The sequence below is a fragment of the Prunus dulcis genome, chromosome 1, assembly GCF_902201215.1.
Source record: "Prunus dulcis chromosome 1, ALMONDv2, whole genome shotgun sequence".
Classification (NCBI taxonomy): Eukaryota; Viridiplantae; Streptophyta; class Magnoliopsida; order Rosales; family Rosaceae; genus Prunus; species Prunus dulcis.
The window spans coordinates 19,523,520-19,543,954 of NC_047650.1; the positions used below are offsets into that span (position 1 = coordinate 19,523,520).

The 20,435-nt window shown below is 36.5% G+C and overlaps 1 protein-coding gene, 1 long non-coding RNA gene and 1 other non-coding gene across 3 annotated transcripts; 2 read left to right on the forward strand and 1 right to left on the reverse strand.

The window, feature by feature from the left end:
- Window positions 1-6,683: 6,683 nt before the first annotated feature.
- On the forward strand, window positions 6,684-12,670 carry LOC117614854. The gene is made up of 3 exons (XR_004583929.1): window positions 6,684-6,947; window positions 7,034-7,115; window positions 12,256-12,670. It is a non-coding gene; the product is annotated as an uncharacterized LOC117614854 (long non-coding RNA).
- On the forward strand, window positions 12,471-12,576 carry LOC117616884. The gene has a single exon (XR_004584228.1). It is a non-coding gene; the product is annotated as a small nucleolar RNA R71 (small nucleolar RNA).
- Window positions 12,671-15,882: 3,212 nt separating the features above from the next.
- LOC117614647 ((R)-mandelonitrile lyase 2-like) lies at window positions 15,883-19,144 on the reverse strand. Its single transcript, XM_034343526.1, has 5 exons — window positions 19,109-19,144; window positions 18,366-18,482; window positions 17,303-17,962; window positions 16,302-17,145; window positions 15,883-16,139 (listed from the first exon to the last, which is right to left on the reverse strand). Exons 2-5 carry the CDS (start codon window positions 18,463-18,465, stop codon window positions 16,106-16,108), a joined length of 1,638 nt encoding a protein of 545 aa, XP_034199417.1. The 5' UTR covers window positions 18,466-18,482; window positions 19,109-19,144; the 3' UTR covers window positions 15,883-16,105.
- Between the last annotated feature and the right edge of the window lie 1,291 nt (window positions 19,145-20,435).

The window sequence follows — 20,435 nt, forward strand, 5'->3', positions numbered from 1 at the left end:
ATAACTTAAAATGCAAGAAGAATGTAGCAGTAAATGATATATTGATGTAGAAAGAATAGGGATGATACTAGGGATTTCGAAATCACCATTGCAAAGCCAATTCCATGTTTATAAAGTTAAACCGTATTCAACTACCAACCTGTTTCCAGAGTTCGTTTTACATATATATGATCAGCCATATAATGTGTGGTTTTGATCAAATTCTCCTAATCTGTAACCTAATTGGAATGTTCAACTTTGGTTCCAAGTTAAGAGTCATTAGCATGCAAGAAAATATTAAAGAACCAAAGAAAATGCACGGCACGATGTTTGCATAGCATTCTCTTCATTCATTCACATGTCTATCAAGATTAAGCATGATGTTTACTATAACCTTTTTCAGATAATCTATAGGCAACCCTAATGGTGATCAAACATTAAAGTTAACAAACAAATTTAACAATAAATTCAATGAATGAAACAAAAAGCAGATTGATGAACTGAATACTTTAACTTAGAAACATGGATCAATGTTGTAAGGCTACATCGAAATTCCTAGCTATGAATTTAGTTACACATCATGTTCACAGAGATTGAAACGAAACATGAGTGAATATAAATTCAAGAGAGGAAACCTTGAACCAATTTTGATGTTGAACTTCTCTAAGAACAGCCTGCTGCGATGAGTCATGATGGTGGAAATATATGAAACGGCTAGGGTTTAAGTGTGCATGAAAAGAGAGAAAAGCAAAAACGGTCCAGTTCTTCCATAATAAATAGGGTTTGTAAAAGTGGTTAAAAGGCAAGTTTTTATGAGGTAAAAGAGGCTGCAAGATATTCCAAAGAGATCCTAACAAATTAGCCTTTATTTGGCACATTTTTGCCTTATTTGGCACCTCCAAATCAGGCTAGAAATCCTCATTGCTTTCCCATTCTGCTCTTAGTCTTCAAACAAACCAGGTTCACCTTGGATTCTTTATTTGGACTTCAAAACAGGTCACGAAAATTGTTTCCATGTTTGAATAAGGGTCAGCTCCAAAAATGGCATGTTTTCATTTCTTTTGCCTTCAACTTGATCCTAAAGTAGATGCAACTGCATACTAACACAAAATAGGGTAAAACGCAACGAGTTTAACTCAAAACATCACAAATAGACTAGAAATGGATGGTATAAATGTATAAATATATGAGTTATCATCCTTCGGCATCTCCAATTTGCAATAATTGCAAACCCCTATAATCTTCTCTACCCGATTGTCATCCTTCTTTATTTGCAGCGGCTACTCCCTGGCTCGTTAGATCGATCAAATGGCTACAGAAATTCTCTCTTGAGGACACTTATTTGAGTGCAATAAATGAGGACACAAAATTCAACCATTAGATCATATGCACAGTTGAGATCAAATTTTATCCTTAACTTACAACCGGGTAGGTGAAGAACCTAAACCCGAAATTAATACCCAGCAAAGTTTGAAGACGTTGGACACCCAAATGTTGAAGTTTGAACACAAAAACTCATAGCAATAAGAAACATAGATAAACTGGTTCATAATCTGGCTTAACAACAGTTGAAGGCAATTTCGTTTCCTAAACCCTGAAAAATTAGTTAGTTTGAGTGGAAGGAGCGAAGCCGTGGAAGGTTCGAAGCCATGGAAGGGGGGAAGAAATTGAGGGAGCAAAGCCGTATTCCTTGGAGCAAAGCTGCGGTTCTTCCATTTCGAGAGTAAAGCCGCGATTGTTCAAGTGGAACCAACATTTGGTAATCTATAAGTAATTTAGTGGAATTTTAGTTTAGGGTTAAAGTTACAGTTTTCCCCTATTTTTACAGTCAATGGTGTTGGATTTGGTATTTCGTGTTTGTGGTTCACTTGCATTTTAGTTTTTGCTTGGGTATATGTAAAATAATCGAATGAACATCATTTCAATAAAATATCAGCAACACGCATTTATAGAGTAACAAACTGTCAATAATGAAAGGAATAATATAATCTTTAATAATGTTAAAGCCAATGAGATTTATCATTAATCCCTATGTTCATATATTTAGTCAATTTTGTAATGTGTTTGGTTGATTAGTTGTTTGATGTAATACAGTCTCTTTGTAATGTAACTGGGAGGCAAGAAACTCATGAAAATAGGTAGATAAGTACCCTAAGGAATTGAATCCCAAACCAAAGGCATGACCATATAGTTGAGGGTAGACATTTGATTAATCAGAAACTGGCTTCATAAGAAAAGAAACAACGATAACTGCTCACACGCAAAGTTGATGGAAGAACAATTAGAGAAATTCAAGAAATCATGTTTTGGTCATCTTGCAAATATAGATAAGATTCAGTTTAGCGGGCAAATTGTGCATGAGATTGTCTTGCGTTGAGTGAAAGACTTGGATAGGATGCAACATTACTCAATTCACTCGTTAGGATTTCTATTTGATCATAGGACTCCGTTTTGGGGAAGTGCCTGAAATTTCCAGCGGAGACAGTGACGAGATCAAACTTAATGAAATATATTTTCTAGACGAAGGAATTACATATTCTAATTTAGAAGAAGCATTTCTGAGGTGCAGAGAGGGCAATGATATCTACAAGCTAGCTCTTGTTTACTTTGTTGAGGTTGTGGTTTTGGGAAAGGACAAGCATTTGAACATTAATCTTGGATGAATTCAACAGTTATCCGTAGGGTTCGGTGTCTTTTGACAAAACCCAAGACAATCTATTGTCCGCACCAACAAAGTTTCCTAAAAACTGTGAAAAGGAAGATGGAATAGGGAATGGGAAAAGTAAGGCATCATGTAAATTAACGGAAACTACCAGGAGAAATTAGAAGGGCAAGGAGGGTAAGCATGTTGAAGTGCAAAGGTTTGGCTGGAGCTTTAAAGGTTTGATGTATGCTTTCTAGGCATGTGGTAATCATGTTCATGTTAGTTATGCTTTGTGAAATTTAAAACTTAAATAATAAAATATATGTTGTGAATTGTGTAGATTTGGCCATATGAAATAATTCTTAGGATGGTGGACCTAAATTACTGCAAGGTTGTTGATCCAACAATTGTCCCACGTATTTTGCGATGGAAAACTACGATGTCTGTTACTGAGATCAGTAAGTTGAACAATTATTTTTTTCTAGAGCAAAGAGGTTTGGTTTGCAGCCTAGCATTTGTTTATAAGGTTAAATGAAATTGTTAAGTAGAATGATTGAATATGAATCTTGTTTGTATTCTTAAACAATCAATCAAGTTGCATGCGATACGTCTGAGTGAGGAAGAGATGAGACAACCATATTGGAGTTAGCCACAGGACTACCCTACTTTTGTCTCGTCAGAGTCAATTCCCTTTCATGTGCTGACCTTGATGAGATGAACAAGGTGGTAAGCTTGTTGAGGTCCGAGTTGCATCAAGTAAAACAGATAAAGAACGTCATTGAGTTAAGGGTCATAAGGATAGAAAAACTATTAGACCGTTGTTTAGATCCTAAGTTTAAGCGGGAAGTAAGTATTGGGGTAATTTCAAAGGTCAGAAGTTTATAAAATAAAAGTTAGAACCTAAAGAGTTTAGCTATTATGTCTAGTTTATGATTTAATGTGAGGTTTAGTGAGTATAGTGGTTATGATTATGTTTAATGTTGAGTTAATATTATGGCCTATAAATAGGCGTTGTATCCACTCTATGTTATGGCGTATCAAGAGTATCAAGTGTGTGTTGTAGTAGAGTATTTGAAGTATCAATCTTATTGAAGTTTGTCTCAAGTAAGTTTATGTAGGAGCTATGTGTAGCATTCGGGATTCATGATAGGATTTTTAGTACCTGTGCAAACAAGGTTAAAATCACATAAAATACTTGCAAGAATACAAGGCTATTGTAGTATAGATGCTCATGCAAGGTCGTTTTCCTCAAGGACTAATTAGCAATTTAAGTAAAAACAAATTCCAAATGACTACTTAAAATAAAAGGTCAAGAAAGATGATTATGAATTTGGTTGATTCTAAAAACAAATATTAAAACAAGAACAAATATGATTGAAGGAAAGAGTTTTGAATATCAATTTATAAAAGCACTAGGGTTTCACCATCACCTAGCAATCCTATGAACTTTTACCAATTACTTATGATTTGCACATGCCACTTTGAAGGTTAGGTTTTCCTAATGTATATTCTACTTGGAACCTCCAACACAGAACGTATATCCAACATGCAACCCGTCCGGACGTTCGGATCAAATCTGAACATGAAAGACTCATTAAGTTTTGTGAAAACCCTTTGAAAAACCATGCAACCCTTAAGACGTGGTGTTCATCTTAAGTGAAATTACAATGATTAATCACAAGAAGCTAGCATCAATTTCAGGGAACCTTCCGACCAAAATTGCATCCAATTACTTTTCTAAAGATCCTAATGGTGATCAGGCATTAAGACAATTAGATAGTTTAAAACAGTGATTAACAATTCAAGTAGGCATGCACTCATCATAAGCAATTAAATAAAAATCACATATTCATGCTAAGGTTCAAGGCTTCACCCTAGCAAAAGAAATTTAGTTACGCATACTCATAATTGAAATCCAAGAAAATATCATTAAGAAGAAAAGAACGAAAACACCTGAAAGTTGTGAAAACCCAAAACCCTAGCAATTGCTCTCCACAATGCAAAGTTCAAAAGTGAAAAAGAAGTCGTTAATTCCTTGTGAGAAAGAGCTTAAATACCCCTTAAAACCTAGCTGCCAATGTACAGCTTTTCCATCCCCACAAGGAAACTAATTAAAATAAAATAAAACTAGGAAATAAAGTCCAAATTGGAATAGGAGAATCTGCCCAAAATCTGCCCAGCCACGTTTTTGCCCCAAATCTCCTCCAAATCTGGCCCAAGATAGCTTGTTTTAAAGATAAAAATGTTCTGAACACTTCTCTAGAAGGCCACGAACCCATCCGAGGTCATCTTGTGCTCCAAAAACGCAATAAAAGCCCAACACGTCACTATTCCAGCACATCGCACTGCTCCTTTATTTTATTGCCAGAAAATAACTGCTTGAAAGAAAACTCTGAAATTTTGATACGATCAAGCTAAGTGACTCAAGAACGTCCTCCAACTGGAATTACTCCAAAATTCCTCCATTTGATTATGTTTTGCTCCAGAGAGAGTTGAAAGTCCTATATTGGAAATATAATTCAAAGTATCAAAATTCTTCCAAAATATTAACCAAAATATACTAAGAATGAGGTTAAATATATAATATAAAATATGTCCATCAAAATACCCCCAAACTTAGATTTTGCTTGTCCTCAAGCGAAACAAGACTCAAACAAAAATAAAAACTTAACAGATTAGACATCTAGCTAACACTTAACCAGGACAAAATTTCCACCTTCAAGTTGCAATCCATAGAAAATTTTAAAAACTAGAACATCCTTTCCATAGATCCAAGTAATCCCACCACAAAGTCTAAGCTATTTAGACTCAATTAGAAAAGAATTCACAAACTTCTTTCGGTGTAAAGTGAACCATTATGGTTATGGAGACTCGACTAAAACCCTTAACTCTCATCCCTTTTATTCATACTTCACACACTCCACACTTTTTTTTTTTCCTTTTTTTTTCTTTTTGTTTTGTTTTTCTTTTTGTTTTGTTTTTGTTTTTGTTTTTGTTTTTTTTTTGTTTTTGTTGTTATAGTAATAGTAGTGGTTGTGCAATGTTGGTTCCCTTAAGCTTTCGATCCAACCGCGTAGCGAGCTTTAGGTCAATGTCTCCCAAACCACTCAGGTTTTAGGGCACTAGGTGTAGAACACCCCTAAGGACTTATTAACTCAAGCTGAAAAGGCTACGAAACCAACTAACCACCCTGCCTCATGCCAAAACTCTATCGTTTGTCTCGAGAATCACTGCTGATTAGGCAGGACTGGCCCGGTTACTAGCAAAGCTTCGGGTGAGGCAATTATTACTTTATAACACATACTAACTTTATTTATATTGAACAGAAATTAAAACACACTTGGACAAAAAGTAAGTATTCCAATCTCACTCCCCAAAAACCATGTTGATGTGATGTGCAAATTTCAAAGTATAATTCATGAATTAGTGTCTAAGCAACAATAAATAGAAAAGACTCTATTGTGGGATTGATCTTCACCATGTCCATTTGTTCTAACGTTTAAAATAATCTATGGATATTAACTTAAAAACGAAAATTTTTAAACAAGACTCAAAAAATGAAAAAATATAAAATTTACTTTCCCACCCCCAAACTTAAATCACACTTTGTCCTCAAGGCGTGGAAAATAAACAGAAGAAACAAGAATAAAACAATGACTAAATCCTAGAAAGAGGAGAATGAATGGCAAAGATAAAGAAAACAACCTAAGAAAATAAAGGAGGAAAGGAAAAGAGAAAAACAAAAATAAAATAAAATAGATAACAGAAAATAAAAGGAACAAGAAACCAGAAGAACTAACATACCAAGAATGCAGGGAAAATTTAACGTTTCTGGGATTCGAAAACAGGAACTGGCATCTGGGATCTGGCGCGCTGACCAACATGGCTAAGCAAACACTTGTGTCGAAACCTCGCGACAGCTACTATATATACTGGTTTAGCAGCGTTCATGTGTCAATTTTAAAATATTGAATCCCCTTCGTCTTAACCTGGAGTCCAGAACCAAAAAGCTCGCCTTTGGCCATTCGCAACTCAGTTTCAACCCATCCATTGCCACCCTCTTTCCTTGTCATCTCTAGCAAGAACTCAAGAGCCTTGGCTATCTTTCAGAGCATAGTCGTGTGGGTTCATCTATGTGAGGGTGCCAAATCCAGAAAACCCTCAACAAAATCAAAATCACCATCCGCTGCGAATTCGTCGAAGAGACAATCGAATGCTCACCAAGATCCGTCCCAACTCCGACCAAAACGACTCAGATGAGCTGACCCAGACAGAGTTCAACCCCAACATCACATAGTCTCGCAGTTCCTGAGCTTGGTTAACGGTAAGCTTCGCTTTGTGCTCATAACTGGGTCTCAGTGTGGGTATTTTTGTGTTGAAAGTAATTAAGAACAAAAGTGATTATTTCAGACTTCGTTGCCTTGTTCTGAAATACTCATCCGCGTCTATTGGAGGATTTCAGCGAGCAAGTCAATCTTCAAGTTGGGAGCAGGTATAATATCGAATCCCTGCATTTTTTTTTTGTAGATCTGCAATAATTCATGGGCCTTTCTGGATTGTGAGAATTTCTGCTTGCTTGTGTCTGTTGGTTGGTTCTGAGAGGATACTCAGTTGTGTGCTGTTTGGCTATGTGATGTAAACTGAGTTGCAAAAATTAACTTCTCAAAATTATATATATATGTGCTGGATCCGCAACAGCTTCCCCCAAACTTGCATCTTTACTCATCTGAATTGCTTTAACTTCTAGTATAGTGTAGATGTGGTGATGTTAATGTAGACTTGCTGCTGGGTGCATGACTCCAGCTGCTGCTGGGTGCAAGATTCCAGCTGCTACTGGGTGCAAGATTCCAGTATAGGATTTTCTGTTTTTGATGCTTGCTGCTGATGGTTGTGTCCTGTCTGCATTGAGTCAATTATGTGTTAGGAATAGAAAGAAAATATAAACAACTAGATAAAGAAAACAACAAATTTCTCTGTTTTTAAAAAAAAAAAAAATAAAAGAAGTAAAGAGTTTAGAAAAATTGGGTTGCCTCCCAATAAGCGCGCTATTTTAAGTCTGTAGCTAGACTTTGCAGAAGCCTGGTGGTCAAATCACTGGTTCCTTTAGAGTCAAAGACTCGGCTGCAATGTCGAAGGGTGTCTCCACGTAGGGTTTCAACCTATGACCATTCACCTTGAACGTGTTGCCTTTATCTTCATTAGTGATTTGAACTGCTCCATGAGGAAAAACTTGAGTCACTAGGTAGGGTCCAGTCCAACGAGATTTTAATTTCCCTGGAAACAACTTGAGCCTTGAACTAAATAACAGAACCTTTTGCCCTGGCTGAAATTCCTTCCGTAAAATTTGACTGTCATGAAATGCCTTGGTTCTTTCCTTGTAGATGCGAGAACTATCATAAGCACCTTGACGAATTTCCTCTAGCTCATTTAACTGCAATTTTCGCTTTTCCCCAGCTGAGTCATATGCAAAATTTAACTCTTTAATGGCCCAGTAAGCTTTATGCTCCAGCTCCATAGGTAGATGACAGGCTTTCCCATAAACAAGTCGGAATGGTGACATCCCAATAGGAGTTTTATAAGCTGTCCTGTATGCCCACAAAGCATCATTTAGTTTGAAACTCCAATCCTTGCGTGTAGAGCTCACTGTTTTCTCCAAAATACGCTTTATTTCTCTGTTTGAAACTTCAACTTGACCAGATGTCTGTGGGTGGTATGGTGTAGCCACGCGATGATTAATCCCATATTTTGCCAGTAGGTTAGCAAATGGTTTATTAATAAAATGCTTCCCCCCATCACTAAGAATAACACGCGGAATTCCAAAACGTGGAAATATAACCCCCTGGAGGAACTTCAGGATCACTGATCCTTGATTAGTTTGTGCGGCAATGGCCTCGACCCACTTTGAAACATATTCCACAGCCACTAAAATATATTGGTGCCCGTTAGAAGATGGGAATGGTCCCATGAAATCAATACCCCAAACATCAAATAGTTCAACAATTAAGATACTTTGCTGGGGCATCTCATTCCTTCTGGATTGATTGCCGACCCTTTGACACCTATCACATGCCTTGCACCAATTCTGTGAATCTCTAAAAAGTGTTGGCCAAAATAACCCACTCTGTAGGATTTTCTCTGCTGTCCTTTTCTGCCCAAAATGTCCTCCACAAGCGTAGTGATGAGCAAACTTTAAAACACTTTCCTGTTCAGCCTCCGGAATACACCTGCTTATAATCTGGTCTGCACAATACTTGTATAAGTACGGTTCATCCCAGAAATAGTGCTTTACATCAAATAAAAACTTCTTTTTCTGCTGGTAGGAAAAATCTGGATGCACCACACCCTTAGCCAAATAATTGACAATATCTGCAAACCAAGGTGTGTCAATTTTGACAGCAAATAGCTGTTCATTTGGGAAACTTTCACTCAATGGTAGAGAATCTGCCTCTGTAGCTGCTGGAATAATTAATCTAGATAAATGATCAGCCACAACATTCTCACTGCCCTTCTTGTCTTGAATCTCTAAGTCAAATTCTTGAAGTAAAAGAACCCAACGAATCAATCTAGGCTTTGCATCCTTCTTAGACAACAAGTATTTTAGTGCAGCATGATCCGTATAGACAATTATTTTAGCCCCAACCAAATAAGACCGAAATTTCTCTAGTGCGAACACAACTGCCAACAATTCCTTCTCTGTAGTTGCATAGTTAAGCTGTGCATCATTGAGAGTACGACTTGCATAATAGATGACATGGGGAAGCTTATCTTTTCGCTGCCCTAAAACTGCCCCGACAGCATAATTTGACGCATCACACATTAGTTCAAATGGTAAATCCCAATTTGGTGCAGCAATGATGGGCGCCGAAGTTAGGAGTGCTTTCAACTTGTTGAATGCTTCTAAACAGGCCTTATCAAAATTAAATGGTGCATCCTTAGCCAATAAAGTGCACAAAGGTCGACTAATCTTGGAGAAATCCTTGATGAACCGACGATAAAAACCTGCGTGTCCTAAGAAGGACCTCACACCTTTTACTGATGTAGGAGGTGGCAGCTTTGCAATAACGTCAATCTTTGCTTTGTCAACCTCAATGCCTTTGCTAGAAATTGAATGACCCAAGACAATTCCCTGTTCAACCATGAAATGACACTTTTCCCAGTTTAGCACTAAATTAGTCGCTTGACATCTCTGAAGAACTAAGGATAAATTCTGTAAGCACTGATCATATGAATCCCCAAAAACAGAAAAATCATCCATAAAAACTTCCACAATATTTTCGACCAAGCCAGAAAAAATACTCATCATACAACGTTGAAACGTAGCAGGTGCATTGCATAATCCAAACGGCATCCTCCGATAAGCATAAGTACCGAATGGACAAGTGAAAGTAGTCTTCTCTTGATCCTCTGGTGCGATTGGAATCTGATTATATCCAGAATACCCATCAAGAAAACAGGAAAAAGCCCACCCAGCCAACCTTTCTAACATTTGGTCAATAAAAGGCAATGGAAAATGGTCTTTTCTCGTCCCTGTGTTAAGCTTCCGGTAATCTACACACATTCTCCAACCCGTAGTCAATCGTGTAGGAACTAACTCATTATTATCATTTTTCACCACTGTAATACCGGTTCATTTAGGCACAACTTGAGTCGGGCTAACCCATTTACTGTTAGAAATAGGATAAATCATACCGGCATCAAGTAATTTCATAACCTCTGTTCTGACCACCTCTTTCATAATTGGGTTAAGGCGGCGTTGAGCATCAACTGTTGGCTTCACGTCGTCTTCCATTAATATTCTGTGCATACATAGGGCTGGGCTGATTCCCTTGATGTCCGCAATTGTCCATCCTAATGCATCTTGATATTTTCTCAACACACGAAGCAATTTATCTTCCTCTGTCGGTGTTAAATCTGCTGCAATTATAACTGGCAACGTCTCTGCGGCTCCTAAATATGCATATTTAAGATGTTTTGGTAAAGGCTTCAGCTCCAATTTTGGCGGTTGTTGTCTAGATGGTTTAAGGGGCTGTTTGGGCTCCCCTAAACTCTCGTACACATTCCTAAATTTTGGCAACACTGTGGGCAGACTGTTCAATGCGTGAATGTACTCAAGAACACCTTCATCTTCAGAATTTGTCTCAAGTTCCCCCTGTAAAACATGCAGCAACTGATATGTTTTTGAATTAGCATAAAATCCGTCTGCACCATACTATCTACCATGTCAATACGCATACAATCTTGCTGTTCAGCAGGACGTTTTGCTGCCTCAAACAAATTAAACACCACAGATTGGTCTTGAACCCGTAAAGTCAATGTTCCAGCTTCCACATCAATTAAGGTCCTAGCTGTTGCCATAAACGGCCTCCCCAAAATAATAGGTGTTTGAAGGTCTTCATCCATGTCTAAAACCACAAAATCTGCCGGTAGATAAAGATTATCAACCTTAATAATTAGATCTTCAATAACACCTCTTGGATAAGTGATTGAACGGTCAGCTAGCTGAAGTATAATTGATGTAGGCTTTAAATCTCCTTGCCCCAATCGCTGGAAAACAGAAAAAGGCATCAAATTAATACTTGCACCTAAATCAATTAAAGCACTTTTAAAATTAGAATTTCCAATAGTGCAAGAAATATTAAAACTCCCTGGTTCTTTTTTCTTAGGTGGTAGTTTGTGTAGCAAAACTGCGTTGCACTGTTCTGTCAAAATAACTTTGTCCAAATCTGAAAGCTTCTTTTTGCTGCTGCAAACTTCCTTCAAAAATTTGGCATATGATGGAATTTTCTTGATTGCATCCAGTAATGGAATGTTGATTTGAACCTTGGATAATGTCTGCATAAAGTCCTTGAGTTGTTGATCTTTTGCTTTTGGCTTCAAACGTTCTGGATATGGAATAGGGGCCTCATGAACACGCTCAGGAACTTGTTTTGGAACAGTTTCTAGATCTGCCAAATTATGTCTTTCTGCAGGTTCGGCAGATTCTGCTGCTGCAAAATTTTCTGTATTATCCTTCACTGTTTGCTGCTCCTTTTCAATGCTATTTTCACGATTGTCATAGCTTTTTCCACATCGTAAAGTCCGAACAACGTTGCAATCTTCACGTCCATTTGGATTAGGAATTGTTTGACTAGGAAATTTGCCCTTTTCTCTATTTGAAATCTGTGTAGCTAGCTGTCCAAATTGTTGCTCCAAACTTTTAATTGATGCTTCAACATTTTGAAATCTTTGATTGTTGCCCTCGATGAATGATTGAGTTGTTGCTGCCAGTTTAGCAAGTTGATCTTCCAGAGATGGTTTGGGGGGAACAAAAGGTTTTTGTGCATGCTGGAATGGTTTGGCATTAGTCTGATTGCCACCCCATTTGAAATTAGGGTGATCCCTCCATCCAGGATTGTAATGAGTTGCATATGCATCATTCCTAGGCCTTTGATAGCTGTTCATCATATTGACATGTTGTTCAACAAGCTCTGGGTAAGAGTCTCTATGTGGGCAGCCCATTATGTCATGTGTAGCCATACTGCATATAGTGCAAACTGTTGATGTAGGTGGCTGCTGTGTAGAACTTGCTAGATGTTGTAGAAGCATATCAAACTTTGCATCAATTTTCTTATCCATTTTTTCCATTTGTGCAGACATATTGGGAGAACCTACTGATAACTCAAAAATGCCCCTTTTCTGTGAATGTTCTGCTGCCCATTGCTGAGATTCTGTAGCCATCATATCAAACAGTTCAAATGCCTCTCTTGCAGATTTATTTGACAATGATCCTCCTGCTTATGCATTCACATGGCTCTTAGATGTAGGATTAAGCCCATCAAAGAAAATATTCATTTGTGTATCTGAATCAATTTTAACATGTGGACACTTTATGTACATCTCTGTATATCTCTCCCACGCTTCATGAAACTCTTCATTAGGCTTCGTGTAAATGTCAAAATCTCCCTCTTGAAATTCAATGTCTTGGATGCTGGATAATATTTGTTCAGGAATTTTGTGTGTAACTGCTGCCAAGTAGTAATGCTATTAGAGGGTAGAGTGAATAACCAAGTTTCTGCCTTGTCCTTCAAAGTGAAAGGGAAAAGACGTAACTTAATAGCCTCAGCAGAAAAACCCCTAATCAAAATATTCTTGCAACCCACAATAAATTTTGCAATATGTATGTTTGCATCTTCATTAGGCAGCCCCCGAAAAGTAGGTAGAATTTCAAGCATATGGTGCCTGATCTCGAACGAATCACCCTCTTCTTGTTCAGGATACACAATGCAATTGGGAACATCAGTGGCACGGGCTTCCAATGACTCCCTTAGTGGTCTACCTGCCGCAGGTAATTCTAACGCCATGGTACCCTCGTTTGCAAACAGATTCTGCAGAAAAGTGCCATGCAGTGAACAGTCCCGAGCCCAAGTAACTTCTCTCCGCTGTCTATGCAGTGTGCGCTCTGGTTCTGGATCAAATTGTACAATCTGTGCAGTTCCTGATCTGGTCTGGACCATGCAGTCTGCAGAATCTGCAACAGAAACAAAATTGTTCAATTTCAAAAATTTTTTTTTTTTGGACGAAAATTAAAAATAAAATAAAATAAAATAAATCAGAAAAAGGTTAAACAAAAATTGTCTAAAATAGTCCCCGGCAACGGCGCCAATTTCTTGATAGGATTTTTAGTACCTGTGCAAACAGGGTTAAAATCACATAAAATACTTGCAAGAATACAAGGCTATTGTAGTATAGATGCTCATGCAAGGTCGTTTTCCTCAAGGACTAATTAGCAATTTAAGTAAAAACAAATTCAAAATAACTACTTAAAATAAAAGGTCAAGAAAGATGATTATGAATTTGGTTGATTCTAAAAACAAATATTAAAACAAGAACAAATATGATTGAAGGAAAGAGTTTTGAATATCAATTTATAAAAGCACTAGGGTTTCACCATCACCTAGCAATCCTATGAACTTTTACCAATTACTTATGATTTGCACATGCCACTTTGAAGGTTAGGTTTTCCTAATGTATATTCTACTTGGAACCTCCAACACAGAACATATATCCAACATGCAACCCGTCCGGACGTTCGGATCAAATCTGAACATGAAAGACTCATTAAGTTTTATGAAAACCCTTTGAAAAACCATGCAACCCTTAAGACGTGGTGTTCATCTTAAGTGAAATTACAATTATTAATCACAAGAAGCTAGCATCAATTTCAGGGAACCTTCCGACCAAAATTGCATCCAATTACTTTTCTAAAGATCCTAATGGTGATCAGGCATTAAGGCAATTAGATAGTTTAAAACAGTGATTAACAATTCAAGTAGGCATGCACTCATCATAAGCAATTAAATAAAAATCACATATTCATGCTAAGGTTCAAGGCTTCACCCTAGCAAAAGAAATTTAGTTACGCATACTCATAATTGAAATCCAAGAAAATATCATTAAGAAGAAAAGAACGAAAACACCTGAAAGTTGTGAAAACCCAAAACCCTAGCAATTGCTCTCCACAATGCAAAGTTCAAAAGTGAAAAAGAAGTCCTAATTCCTTGTGAGAAAGAGCTTAAATACCCCTTAAAACCTAGCTGCCAATGTACAGCTTTTCCATCCCCACAAGGAAACTAATTAAAATAAAATAAAACTAGGAAATAAAGTCCAAATTGGAATAGGAGAATCTGCCCAAAATCTGCCCAGCCACGTTTTTGCCCAAATCTCCTCCAAATCTGGCCCAAGATAGCTTGTTTTAAAGATAAAAATGTTCTGAACACTTCTCTAGAAGGCCACGAACCCATCCGAGGTCATCTTGTGCTCCAAAAACGCAATAAAAGCCCAACACGTCACTATTCCAGCACCACGCACTGCTCCTTTATTTTATTGCCAGAAAATAACCGCTTGGAAGAAAACTCTGAAATTTTGATACGATCAAGCTAAGTGACTCAAGAACGTCCTCCAACTGGAATTACTCCAAAATTCCTCCATTTGATTATGTTTTGCTCCAGAGAGAGTCGAAAGTCCTATATTGGAAATATAATTCAAAGTATCAAAATTCTTCCAAAATATTAACCAAAATATACTAAAAATGAGGTTAAATATATAATATAAAATATGTCCATCACCTACCCTCGCATGTAGAGGAATAAATAAAATATAAAAAAAACGCGCTTGTTGCTGCTGCACTTACCTTCAAGACTTAATTCAAATGAACCAAGTTCCTATGTTCATGTAAGCTTCTCTCAATTTCTTGATGCGTTAATTTGGGGATTTTTTTGGAGTTTATGAAGTATCAATTAGGATTTGCAATTGGAGGCATCAGTTTCAATTTATGAGTTATGAATAGGATTTGTAATTGATTTTATTGTTCTTGCTATAATTTTTTTTTTTTTGGTTACCAATGAAATCAGATGGTATGTTGAGTTTTCTATCTACTTAATACCTAAATTTAACCCAACCTATTTTAAAATCCTGAATCTGTCCCTGATTCTGTTAACCGTATCTATTTTGCATATCATTTTATGGGTGTTGACAACAGGAGAATTGCTTCACTAAGTCCCTTGCCTGCATTTTTCGGGTGTGGATTAGAGTAGCCTAATGGTTGTAATGTTTTTGGGCAGTATATATGCATGTATTTTATTCATTCTCCCTAAACCCTTGTGCTGCTTGGCAACCATAGAGATGCATGGACATGTGGGGTTGTTGATCCCAATAGTAGAACTGCAGTGTTATTTGAAATATGCTAATTTGATGCATTGGGTTTTATGCTTAGGAGTACGATTATTCTCTATAGTGAATTGACGAAAAATCCCTGAAATGTAATAGAAATTTTAACGAAGTTAGACGTAAGTGATAAATTGCAACACTTTACATAATGTAAATGATTAAAAATAAAATTTGAAAATTCAGGTAATATTTATATAAAATTTTCAAAATATAAATATAAATCCACCTTAGAGTTACAAATTATTATATAATGGGCCCTTTATAAAGTTTACCAGTATTTTTTTTTTGGCATGGCACTCAATGGAGGTTCTTTATAAATAAATAATAATAAATAAATAAATACTTTTTTCCTTTTTTTCTTCTTCCATTGAATTACGAAAACTGCAGCTTTATAATTTTGGTCAACGGATCAGGCCCACCTTGCATATCTAAACGACCTCTGCCAAACTTTATCTGTAGCTTGTATGTGCATTCCAGTAATTAATTCGATAACTCAAATGATACAATACAAGTAAATATATTCAGTAAGAAAACACTACACAATTGGTTGTATCTGTAGCTTGTATCTGTACAAGTATAATGGTGAAATTATTGTATGGTACAAATCATTACCTTATTCAGTAAGAAAACACTACACAACTGGTTTTATTAATTATTGTATGGTACAAATCATCACCTTATTCAGTAAGAAAACACTACACAACTGGTTTTATTAATCTTCCACCTTATTCAGTAGGGCATGGTGAATAACATGCCTTGTTCAGTAGGGCATGGTGCTTATCTTTCTTTCAGCATCTTAACGCCAATATACCTGCCCAAAGCACAAAAATTGAAGGGAAAAATAATAGCAGCTTATCAGATTTCATCACGAAAAACCCATATGACTAATTAATTTCTGTTTCGGAGGAGTTATATAGTTGATCATTCCATCCAAACAAATGCTTAAATAAATGATTAAATGTGGATAACATACCTTCCTAACATCATAACGGTGGCCTGAGGATTGGTCCCTGGTGAGAACTTGAATGTGGATCCATCAACAACACGTAAGGCATTGATCCCCTTGACTCGTAAATCCCCATCAACCACCTTTCCCACAAGGCATCCCCCATGGTAGTGCCAAAATGTGGCTACTGTCTCTCGACAAAATGTTTCCACGGATGCGGTATCTGTAAGGTTCTTTGGTAATGGTGGTCCGAAAAAGTTGAAACCATCTGTACCAGGCAAATCTTGAACCTTAAATGGCTTCAACGAATTTGTGCTTAATAAATCACCAATCTTCCTTGTGGAACTAACACAACGAGCAAGATCCAGCGGATTTGAAAAGTAGTTGAAACGGACATTTGGACCAACTTTGACATCATAGGACGACTGCAGCCTAAGCGAACCATAGGACAAGGGTCCTGGATCTTTGTAGAAAATTTGTCCGTAAGTTGAATTTATCTTTGCGGAGAAAGAAGGATCAGGAAAAATACTAAAGGGTGGAGTAGAAAATGGCAACCCCGAGAAAGTCTCTATGAAGTAATCGCTTGTGATGCCAACGATCTGTACACTAGAGGATTCCAGTTGAAATGGAGGCAATATTGTGATGTAATTACGAGGATTATCACTCATAAACTGTCCAACGTAAGGCTCGGGGTGAACAACTGGGATTTTGATCGATGAAAGGTAGGACTCTGGGCCAACACCACTAAGTAGCAGGAGTTGAGTGCTTCCAATTGCCCCGGCACTCAATATAACCTCTCCCTTACCACGTATGAAGGCCTTATGTGACCTCCCTTTAGAATCACTATACACGATTCCTCTAGCAGACAAACCTGCATGGTTAGAACAGATTGTAGTTATTATCGAATTATTGAAAACCAAAGATATCAATTTACTCTTAATCTAATGGTATTTCTCCTGTCAATGTTTGAATACCCTGCTCGATTAACAAAGAAATTAAAGTAAAAGATGCAAATATATGAAACATACTTGGTGCGTTGGAAGAGAACATGATTCTCTCTACTGTGGCATGAACTGCAACTCGCAAGTTCTTTGGGTTTCCTAGATTAAGCAATTCCACAGCTCCATGTCTCCATCCCTGATTGTCGAAAAGAGTACCCGAGACCTTAGTTCCTGGAATGTGATTTAAATTATATCCGTTGTCTGGACGAACACCAGCCTCTAACAAACCTTCCTTCACAACAGATTGCCAACGTGATACATTCGGGGGGGTTATGATAGTATTTTCAACCCATTGATAGGCCTTTCTAACCAAATCCATGTCCCATTCAATTCCTGAGTTTCCATAAAAATCTTTATCGGCTCTAGTGTAGAAACCAAAGTTGAGCATGCTTGACCCACCAAGAACCCTGCCTCTTACATTGGCCACACCATCTTCGGATGTGAACCTTTCAGCTGGCGTCTTTCCATCGTCTTCTAGCATGAGAGTTGTAAGAATCTCATCTTGATGCAAAACACTTGGATATGCACTTGGAACACTGCCCTTTTCTAGCAGGAGCACCGAGTACTTCGCTGATAAAGTTGCTGCTAATGGGCAGCCTGCTGTACCCCCTCCAACTACAATGTAGTCGTACACTTCTTCTAATGGCAGATCAGTGGAATTATAGACAAATTTCATGTAGCTTAAATCTGCAAAATATGAAGAGATGGAAGTAACTGATTATGTCAGGAGAACTGTTTGTTATGGTGTTTTTTTTTTTTTTTTTTTTTTGAAGAATTAGAGTGATACCCTTGAGAATAGTTAGTATATAACCGGACGGGAAAAACTTTCAAAAATACGGTGAAAATTTCATCTATTATTTATTTCAATTTATTAATGTATGTTATTTACATTCAATAATATGTGAAATACATGAACTTTTCATGTATTATTAAAAAACTTATAAAAAATAGACGTAATAAAAATGTGTATTTTTCTGAGTATTTGATATGTGTACATAAAATGAAAATATTTTGAAAAAAAAAAAAAAAAAACTTAAGTACATGTATAATACGAGTATTTATCAAAGTCGAGTGTTTGTTAAAAACTTACCATGATCAGATGGAGTGGCGAATGATTGAACCTTAGATTGAGGATAGAAGACAGACAGGTACAAAAGAAATAGTACAACACCAATTCTTGACTTCTCCATGGCTGACGTTTTTTCTCCTGAAAAATTCAAAAGCATTTTCAACAGCTTTTTCAAGTGGCAGTCAACAAAAAAAGTCCTCTTTTTCTTCCCTTGCATGGAGTTTCTAGATTGTAACAATATAGACCCTAGAGGGCAATTCAAAATTAGCGATAATAATTTGAAATTGAAAAACAAAAAACATTAGTCTAACATTTTTTAAAAAAAAATTTGAACTTTCTTATAAAATCCAAATTAATCATTTCCTTTCAATCACTCCATCCCATAATTGAACATTATGATATCAACAATCAAATTGAATTAGCCAAAGTAAATTCTTCATGAACCAGGAGCTCGATAACACAGGTTAGCTACATGGAAACACCAGCCATCGAAATTATAATCAAATACCGTTGTATTTCAATTTCGGTGTCTCAAACATACGGAAACAAAAAAAAAATTTATGACAAAATAAAAACAAAGAAAACCTTATGTGCATGCACATTCCTACATAAGAATTTGTTTTGTATGTTTAGAAGAACTTACAAATGTTCAATCATTTAAAAAATAAATAAATAAAAATTATGAGTAATACTTGCAATGAAAAATACCACCATGTCTATCGATGATTGAAAGAACTCCATGCATAATGTGAGTTAGGATTTACCTTAGATCAAATTACTACTTCTGGCGCAAAATGACATAGATCTTCGAGGTCTTGTTACATATATATATATAGGCCAAGGGGATCAAAATTAGAGAGATGGAGTTTGATTTTAATTTTAATTAAGGAACCTGAGTCTTCATTTACCCAAGACCACAGGATTAGGCACATCAATTTTTGAAGATAAGGGTTTGACAAAAGAAATCAAATACAGGGAAACGAAAATGGGGCGGGGCATGGATAAAGACTCGCAATGAAAAGTCAAATGAATTATACACGTTAAAATGAAACTATGCAGTTGATAGTGTCGTCTGGCAACGTTGCGTCTTTATTTCAACTTTGCTTCTTTTCTAGGAACAAGAAAAACTGCATACGAATAATTTTCAAATCTTTTTTTTTTTTTTTAATATATATTATTTCATTGGTTTAACTTCTATGATAGACCTATCAATAACACATTTCAATACGAAAGCGATGAAAATTAATTCAAAAGTAAAGACGTGTATTATGAATAGCCATTTGAATGTCGAAGACGTATGGCTATATAGGAGGAAGTCGTAATCCGCGCCTTCGAAAAGAAATGGGGTTTCAATGACGCGCATAGAATGTCATTGGAAACTTTTTCAAAACACGACGTTTGTTTCGCGTAGTGAAATTGTGTTTCAATGACACGGATAGCGTGTCGTGGAAACATTTTCAAAACATGACATCTATTCCGCGTCATGGAATGAGGTTTCAACGACGCTGATCGCATGTCATCCTCTTCTTTCCATGGCGCGAGCTTGATGTCATGGATGAGGTTTTGATGGCGTCAATTAGTCGTCATGAAGAGTATGATGTTTTATTTGACGTCGTCTTTTAGGACTTTACATGATGCAGAGAACGCATCATTGAACTTAACGACGTTCATAAGACGTCATTGAATTATTTTTCATGACACAAATCAGACATGTTGAAATGTTTATTTTTATACAAAAATTATACATATCCCATCATTTTAATTCTACAAAAGCAACTAATATATAGAAATCAAAACTGAAGATTAGGCTAATATACTTAAGTTAATATTACTCAAAATGATTCTATTACATCATGACAAGTTTAAAACTTGTCTTTTAATTTTAACTAATCTCACAAAGTCAATCGTATGAAGTTTGAGAAAATTTGACACTTGCACTGTAGTTTGAGAGAGGATGTGATGCTTCATGTCCAAAAGAGGGTATAAATGGTACAAAATAATTATAACCACTGTTACCTACATTAAAACAAAAGATCAGAAATTGGGAATGAAGGTCTAGAAATAACAAGTATGCATGAATAAGAATGATCC

What these genes read in the sequence shown, in the direction of transcription:
- LOC117614647 (XM_034343526.1), bottom strand. Translation starts at nt 18,465, where the DNA reads ATGGAGAAGTCAAGAATTGGTGTTGTACTATTTCTTTTGTACCTGTCT. An exon ending in CGCCACTCCATCTGATCATG is followed by an intron (nt 17,963 to 18,365) that starts GTAAGTTTTTAA and finishes CATATTTTGCAG; the next exon opens with ATTTAAGCTACATGAAATTT. An exon ending in ACCGTTATGATGTTAGGAAG is followed by an intron (nt 16,140 to 16,301) that starts GTATGTTATCCA and finishes TGCTTTGGGCAG; the next exon opens with GTATATTGGCGTTAAGATGC.